Raw genomic sequence first — 8859 nt, 5'->3', positions numbered from 1 at the left:
TCCTCAGATTGGTTTATATTCACCACTACTGAGTGTTTTTACATTATATTTCTCTATTGCAATTTGTTTAGTGGTCCAGTGATTTTTCAGTTGTATCTGACTCTTCCTGACCCACCATTTGGGGTTTTGTTGGCAAAGATACTGGAGTGGGTTGTCATTTCATTCTCCAGGTCATTCTGCAGGTGAGGAAACTGAGGCCAAAAGAGTTAAGTAACATTCCCATGGTCATACAGGTAGCAAGTGTCTGAGGCTGGATTTGAACTCAGGAAGAGGAATTCTTCTGATTCTAAGACTGGCAATCTATCCACTGTGCTACCTAGCAGCCTCTAATACTGTTACATTATATATTTATCACAGTTTGTTCAACTTTCCTTTGTCCAGCAGACATGAAAGGAAGGTTGATGAGATACCCATTCGGGAACTCCCCCCTTTCCTGCACATTTTTATACACTTCATCTTATGAACTCTTTTTATGACAGTGTAAGTTCCTTCTTCTTCCTTTTTTCCTCCTCATTTATCCCCATTTCCCTTCCATTTTCTCTTCTTTTAAAAACCATCCAAATACAACACCTCCAGTCACTTGGCTTGTCTTAAATAACTTTCCCTATGACCCTTGAAGACAGGAATGTGACAGAACACTTGCTTCTTTTCCGCTATTTGAATGCAAACAATTCATCAGAGAGTTTCTTCCAGTTTATAAAATAAATTTACATTTTTCTTGACTCCTGTATTTGCAACTCAAAGTTTCTACTCAGCTTTGGCTTTTCATGAGGAATTTTTAATAGTCCTATATCTCATTAAGCTCTGTCTTCCTCCCTGTAGGATTAGGTTCACTTTTCCCCTAGTTGTAAACCTTTTTTGTTAGCCCTGGAATATCTGAAGGTGGCTTATTGGTGCTTTGACAGACCTTTTACAGGACACGAGGTATAGGGAATTCATGTTTAGATAGGGATTGAACTAGGTGACTTCTGAAGTCCTTTCCAAGTCTGCATTAACTATGATCTTAAAGCTATTATTCATCTTCCGGTCAGTAACAGAATCTAATATCTCTAGCTAGAGGCCAATCAATTCCCAGCTCATCACTTCTGGGTCTAGGTCACTTCAGGAGTCCTCAGCTCACACTGGTCAGTGCCTAAATTCAGTCCAGGCTCAGGCATAGCCCCACTTTGGCCTAGAGTATTTCACCTTTCACTATAGTTGGCACAGTCTTAGATCAATGGCTCAGCAAGCCTAGTATACTCTGGCAGATTTACCAAAAGATGAATCGTAGAAGGGAGCTGTACTCACCTAACAAACTATTTCCAGCTGTTTCCATAACTTACATCATTGTCAAAGAACAAAGATTGGCTACCACTGAAGATGTTCAAAAGACAGGTAGCCTGAGGTAGAAGTCCTGGCTTTGCAGATGCCTAGTTATGTGACTTTGGGCAAGTTACTACTGCCAGCCTTAGTTTCTTCATCTGTATAACGGGTGATTTTCCTACTTGTCATTTTTCTTTCTCCCTTGGCACCAAGCTTAGAAGTTGCAGGGGAACTGCTTTTCATTAACTCCATAGAAGAACAGATACAGAATAAAGAATACACCAGACACACGAGATGGTGACAGACACACAAATGTCTACCCCAATGGGGAGTTTATTTGGTTGAAACAATGATGGTTGGGGACCTACCTAAGGCACTTGTGAGCAGCAGGAATAGGACAACCCCAGGACTGCAAGCTCAGGATCATGCCACATATGCCCCAAACATGAGAATATGGGAATGCAGAGCCCTAGCATCCTGGATTCCATGATGGGGATGCTGTGGGGAGGAAGGAGCCGGCTCCTAAGGCTGAGCAGCTCCTCTTCTTCTGCAAGTGCTCAGAGTTTGCCTTTCACAGGGCTGGGCACTGGGCCCTGCCACTGTTCTCCTGGAAGGAGAAAACCAGGTACCTTCTACACAAAGTCCTAAAGGAAGGGAGTACCTGGGACCTAGGCAAAGTATGCTATCTACTATTCTCTTCCCTTACCCCTTCTCATGCCCACAAGGACCCAGGGAATTCTTGGAATGGGACATTCTTGGTTTAAGGAGCAGATGGTTTTTCCATATCTTCAACAATATACATGGCTTCCTTACAATAGAGATTACTTCCACTTTTTAAGATAGACCTTGTTTCCATGGAAACTTAATGAAAACTTGTTGCTCAAGAATGCCTGCTATCTCTAACCTCTTCCTCAGTGGTAAGTTTGGTAGGTAGGCAGGGCTGTAGGATAAGGAATGTCTTATCAATGGTAAGGGAAAGTGTCTCCAACTCACCTAGCAGATGGGCCAGCAGCTCCATCCTGTCAGAGCCAAAGAGCATGTGGGATTTGTTATCCACATGGACCACTGTGATGGGAAGCCCAAAGGCCTGGAGAAAGAGTGATCATAATACAATACAGAAATGACAAGGAAGAGGACAGTGGAGGGTGGGAGTCAATGTTGACTTAAGATTAAAGAAGGAAAGTGGGGCTAGGGGATCCAGTATCAATGCAGATGGCAAAGGATCACACAGGAGATAGGCAGGAGAGTCTCTGTCTTTTTATCTCTTAACATTGGTCCCTTTCTATCTCATCCCTTCTATCCCTATCTATTTCCTTCATTTCCTTTCTTCTAATGGGTTTAAGATGGCTGAGACTGGTGGGAAATGGCAAAGTGCCATGTTGGGAGGTAGGCCTATGAGAAGAAATTTGAAGACACATTAGAGCTCCTTCAAGGACCATGGGTTGAGTGTTGAGGCAAGTGGTGGGGGGACGGAAGGGCTCCTCACCCCATAATTGCAGGCTGCTTCTGTCGTCTCTCTTAGACTGCTCTTCACTTTGTCAGTTGAACACTTTTCCAGTAGACTCTTAGCCTGTTCTTTAGAAAGTCCTGCTTTCTCTGCAGCCTATGGAAATGAGGTAGGCAACAGACCACAGCTGAGTTGGGGTGGGAGGGTTAATCTCTAGATCTGAACTCCTCCTGGTGAGTGACCTCAGGAGTAAACAATATATATTTCTGACTTTGTCTATGAAGATTCCTGAAAATCAGGACTATTACCTTGACCTTGACTTTGGATCTTCATAGGACTTAAGAGAACATCTAGTCCAACTCTATCTTTTGACAGATAAAAAAAACTAAGATCCAGAAAAGGAAAGTAATTTGCACAAGGCCAAAGACTTTGTCACAAAGGTCTCCTAACTCCTAGTTCAGGATCATTCTGTCTAATATTCTGTTTATGTATTTATTTACTTACCTACTTATTTTCTAATATTCTTTGCTGCCCCCTTCTTTGTTCCCTTTTAGTTCAAGAGTCCTCAAACTTTAGAGGAATGACTTTTCATTTTCCTGAAGTCTTGAGATAATAAAGGTGCTGAGTGGAACATGGAGCAAGGGAGGGGCTACATTCTCTTTCCTATTGGGAATCTTGAAAACCTTGGAGAAGAGGGCCAGGTAATGAGGGACAGCAGCAACTGACCTGGTCTATAAAGCCTGGTCTCTCAGATGGTAACCCTTGCTACAGTCCCTGATCCTTTCTGCTCTAAGCCCAGAGCTATCAAGAAATGATCAAGACACATGCTTAACATTAGCAAATGGTAACAGTGGTCAAATGAAAAGGATGCTCTTCTAGGAATGGGGGAACTGAGTTGGAATCCTGCTTCTCCCACTTACTAGTTGTGGAATTCAGGCCAAGGCATTTGACTGCTCAGAACCACAGTTCCCTCATCTGAAAATGGGGATAACATTTGTGGAATTGTTTTTGAGGAAAGTGCTTGTAAACCTTAAAGCTCTATATACCTCTGAGTTTGACTCAATCTGATTAAGGATTGCCTTCTTATTTCACTTCAATGAATCCAATCTGTTGTTAGGCTTGTCTTATGAAAGCTTGCGTTCTCCTCTTCATGGCCAAAGGAAGATTACTGTTTTGAGTTATTCTTGTTTGTCTTTCAGGTCCAGAAATAAAACAAATTTTATCCCTTTGATTTCTTGTGGTATCACCTCCAGATTTTCCATGTACAAGGCAGGTTCTTAGAACTTTAAACAAGATGGGCATCCCTTCCTCTAAGGTACTGCTGGATGTTTCCCCTTTCCTTGTCTGAGTGTTCCTACACACTCCACTGCCCTTCTCCTCTTTTTACCACTGTTGATGTTATTTTTGTTGTTGTTTGTCCTTCAATCTCAAAGGGAAGGTGTTGCCTTGACTTGCAAGTAAATTGGACTTAAGTGAGGTAGGACTGTGCAAAGTCACCAGTGTCACTGTCTCCTCCAGAGCCATCTGAGTCCACCGGCTGGAGATGGCCCTGGAAGCAATGGGAGACTTTTGCCTTTTTAAGTTAAGGTCTTTCCCAGGTCTCAGTTTGTCTGAGGCAATACCCATTCAGTAATTAAGGCTAGGTAAGAAATGAAGCAAAAAGTGGCCTTTTTTACTTACTCAAAACCAAAAATCAATCTGGGAGGGGAAGACCCTCAGGGTTTCTGGCCAGAACAGAAATAACTGCTATTTACACTCACTCTGAGCCAACAAAACCCAAACAATGACCAAGTGAGGCTTGGTTGGGGCCCGTTATTGGCCAGTCAGTGAGAATCTGACCACTGAGGTCTCTTTTCAGATACATTTTAACTGTGATCTCTTCCTATTTCACTAGACAGAGATTTTGCTGCCCAAGCCCTTCTGCTCCCTATCTGCCAGTCACCTGTACCTTGATTCCTGAAGACCTTATTGCCCCAGAACAAAATGCTATGTTTCACTCAAGAATGATACTCATTTGTAATAATGATGATGATGATGATGGTAATAACTAACATTTACATAGTGCTTACTATATGTCAAGTGATTTACCTTATTACCTCATTTGATCCTCACTGGGAGGCAGATGCTATTATTATGCCCACTTTACAGATGAGGAAATTGAGGCAAACATAGGTTAAATGACTTGTCCAGGGTCACTCAGCTAGTAAGTGTCTGAGGCCAAATTTGAACTCTAGTCTTCCTAATTGTAGTCCTGGTACTCTACCTACTGTGCCACTTAGCTGCCCCTCAGACTTCAGTTAGGGGAAATAGGGACAGAGCTGGGATACTCACAGCCAGGATGCTCTGGGGTTCAGTGATATCTTCATCCTAGGTATAAAGGATAGAATACAGTTGGGGAAGGGAGATAAGTCCTGGACAGGCGATATAAGGGAGATATACATGGCTGTGGACATAGGGGCAGGGAAAATCCTGGTGCTAATGTAAATCAATCTGAAGGACTACTATAAAGGCAAATAATTAGAGGAATCCAATCTCCTTATTGATAGAGGAACTCATCCTATTTTAGAGATTTTAGAAAGTTAATCCAGGAGTTAAACTAATGTTTATTAAGAAATGAAGAAAAAGATGATTTAAAAATCAACATGGAATGATTTCTAGGATCTGATGCAGAATGAAGTGAGCTGAATTATAAGAATTACTTATATTTAAAAATGAAAAATTCTGAAACTTACAAACTCTGATAAACTTAATAAATTCTTCTCTAATTGAAGATGACTGATAGAGTGCTGCATACTTTATGAAAAAAGATGATCAATTAATATTTAGAATATGAGATGCATTTTTTAGATATGACTAACATAAGAATTTTTTAACTGTGTTTATGCAATAAAAGATTCTATAATTTTTTCTCTTTTTTTCCTTTTTCAATGAATGGGGGTAGATAGAGGGGAGGGAAAAAAGTATGCTTGATAATAGTTTTATAAAGATAAACTCTAAACAAGGCGGCGACCAACCACGAGTACTGATGGTACAGAATAATGCCTACACTTCTAGCCAGAGAGGTGATGGACTGAGGGTGCAGAATGTCATGTGCATTTTTTGGATAATTGCCACTCCAGGAATTTGTTTTGCTTGACAATCCTTGTTTGTTACAAAGGATTTTGTTTATTTATTTATATCTCTAGTGGGACAGGGGGAAAAGTGGGAAAGAAAATAGATTTTTGATAATTGAAAAACAATTTAAAAAAAAAGAAACTCACTCGTGACCAGACACGCATCCACAACTCTCGAGACACTCTCTCTAACATCTCAGGATTCTCCTGCTTGACAGCAGTGAGGAATCGCATGGCAGTCAGGCTCCCTGAGGGAAAGAAGCCAGAGATAGGAGAGAAGGGAACAACAATAACAACAACAAAACAACTGCCTGGATTTATGCATCACTCTAAGATTTGCAAAGTGCATTTGTTCACTGGAACTTCACATGAGGTAGGTATATTGGGTATTATCATCCCCATTTTACAGATGAAGAAACTGAGGCTTAGAAAAGTCAAGTGATTTGCCCATGGTCACATGCCTAGCACATATTAAGGGGAAGGATTTGAACCTAGGTTTCACTGGATTCTCAGTCTAGAAGTAGTTCTGGTATTATGTAGTTCCTTCTGTTGCATAGAGATAGATGGATCTCTGTTGCTTCTCCACTGACTGCACACCCTCTTCCTCTGGGTCCTCCTCCTGCCAAATCAATTTTTCCTGTTTTCCCCTATTCATTATATGCCAAAACTTCTATTTTCCCCATTTCCTCTGTTTTTTTCCCTAGAATTCCTTATTGACATAGTCCTGATTGTCCAGAACATTTTGTCTATATCCTTCAGTATATCCTAGAGTCCTTTTGCTCAATTTTAGTAACCCCAGACTCTTCTCATCCAATATTTCTTCAACCTAGCTTCCCTGCCCTGCTATACATCATCTTCATACCCTTTCTCCCCTCTTCTTCACCCTCCCACACCCACTCACACCCACCTTTTTCTAATATGACGGAGAAGAAGTCCTTGGGAACCTGGATGGGAACCTGGTAAAACTTCCTTAGGTGCTGGAGGTCCACGAACATGTATTTGCCCTTTTGGGGTAGCAAGGCAGGTGGTTTGTTCCCTGTGGGTGAGTCATTCAATTCACTTCTCTAAACATTTATTAAATACCTACTTACTAAATACAAGGCAGTGTGCTTGGATGTGGAGGTACAAAGGCACAAAGGAGGTACAAAGACAAAAAGAATATAGTTTCTGACCTCAAGGAATTTCCGTTTTGTTAGGTCACTGAGGTCTTTGGTGAGAAAACTCCTTAAATTCAATAGGTTGGGGATTTAGAAGGAAATAAGGGAGAAACTTGATGACAGCAATGTAAGGACATAGTTGGAGCCAGTTCTTTTGTAAAACCCCTCCCCGGGCACTCATTTTGACTACATTCCCTTCCTTGGGATACTTCCCTACCACTGTTCTTCATGATTCCTCCAATGAGGCTTGGGCACAGATGAAGGTCGATGTTCCAGATGTGCTGATACCGACACAGGACCTGCCAGGGAGATAACAATGATTGCGCACTGACTGTGTGTATGCTTTTAAGACTGTGGAGTGGGTAGTGGTTGGGTCCATAAAGATGTGAATTTTTCTGGGTCACTGATAACTGGGCAAGTGTCCTCCAGGGCAGGGTAGGGGAACCTGTTGGCTCAAGTTGGGATAATTTCTCTAGCTAGGGGCTCTGGGAGCTGATTTCATTTATCAGGGGTTTGGGGAACAATCTCTCCACAGAGTCAGGGCCTGATTTACTGTTTGGGATGAAAGTCCCATTGCTCTAATGATTTTTCCCTCCTCCCCAGAGGGGTAGAAATAGTGGTGGGGAGAAAGGAGGCAGAAGCTGAGTGCCTGGATAAGAAAGTTGAGACAAAGAATTGTTGTGGCGAGTGTTGAGGGATCATAATTTCTGCTAGTTGAATTTTCTTTTATCTTTTCCATTCTGTAGAGCAGGAGAAATAAACAAGGTCCATTTGATTCCCAGCGCTCATCCAGTAACCTTCAGCACTGATCCACCTTCCCCAGACTCCCAATCACCAACCCAGCTGCCCTAGTAGCCGGAAGTCGGCCGTTTTTACCTTCGCCCCAGTGCCCTCCCACATGGGCTACGCCTCAGGCCCCCTCTGCAAATCCCCTATCTATCTGTCGGTGTCGGTTCCTGAAGTGGGACCCCGCAACCCTCTGAACCAGTCACCTCAAAGCCCAGCCAGGAATATGGGGACAGCACGTCATAGAACAGCTCCAGCTTCCTAGGCAAGCTCGCCATGGTCTCGGTCCTGGGGGGAAGTAGGACTGCGCGGCTGCAGCCGCGACAGGCTGGTTTTTTTTTTTTTTTTTTTTTGGAAAGGTGCTCTCTGTTTCTTCTTAAACTCAATAGGTTTAGCAGAGCTGTAGTGGTCGGGAGAGGGGGAGGGTGCCCAAAGGCCTTGGAGGAGGAGCCACGTTGGTCCTTTGCTGGGCTCCTGCTGCCTCCGTGTGGCCACCCCGGGTGGGACTATGCGAAGTTTACCAGAAGGCCAGACATGTGCTTCTGCTGTGTGGAGGAAGCATCTGTGCATACTGCCCGCTGGACACTGGGGGGAGCTGCCTCTGAGCTCTTGCTCAGGATGGAGCCCAGGGAGATTGTTTACAGGGGACCTGACAGCAACTCTCTTCATTTTATGTCAACAAAGGTCTGTTAAGTCTTACAATACTCAAGGCATTCTACAAAACCTTGGGAGGTCGAGAGAGATTTGTTGCAAATGCTGCTCTTTAAGGTGCTTAGAATGTAATGAGGAGAAGAAAAAGCAGACATAATTTTATAGGAGAAAGAGTGAGATAAGTGCAAAAGAGAAGAGCAGTTTAAATGTTATAGGGAATCAATCAACATTTATTAACCACTTACTATATACCAGGCACTGTGTTAAGTGCTGAAGATAGAAAAAGAGGCAAAAGAGAGTCCCTGCCCTCAAAGAGCTTACAATCTGATCTAATATGGAGGGGAGATCATTTTTTCTCCATGTGGAGAGAATTTAGGGGAAAATTTCTAGAGCAGTTGGCCTA

At 42.7% G+C, this 8859-nt stretch overlaps 1 protein-coding gene across 1 annotated transcript; it reads right to left on the bottom strand.

Moving 5' to 3' along the window:
- Window positions 1-1597: 1597 nt before the first annotated feature.
- GSTK1 (glutathione S-transferase kappa 1) lies at window positions 1598-8214 on the bottom strand. The gene is made up of 8 exons (XM_027841271.1): window positions 8012-8214; window positions 7237-7318; window positions 6770-6898; window positions 6010-6110; window positions 5081-5116; window positions 2789-2905; window positions 2296-2389; window positions 1598-1909 (listed from the first exon to the last, which is right to left on the bottom strand). The coding sequence occupies exons 1-8, from the start codon at window positions 8081-8083 to the stop codon at window positions 1860-1862; spliced, it is 681 nt and encodes a 226-aa protein (XP_027697072.1). The 5' UTR covers window positions 8084-8214; the 3' UTR covers window positions 1598-1859.
- Between the last annotated feature and the right edge of the window lie 645 nt (window positions 8215-8859).

The sequence above is a fragment of the Vombatus ursinus genome, unplaced genomic scaffold, assembly GCF_900497805.2.
Source record: "Vombatus ursinus unplaced genomic scaffold, bare-nosed wombat genome assembly UNPS02014858.1, whole genome shotgun sequence".
NCBI classification, from domain to species: Eukaryota; Metazoa; Chordata; class Mammalia; order Diprotodontia; family Vombatidae; genus Vombatus; species Vombatus ursinus.
The sequence above is the reverse complement of the archived record's forward strand: the minus strand, read 5'-3'. Positions and strand labels throughout refer to the sequence as shown.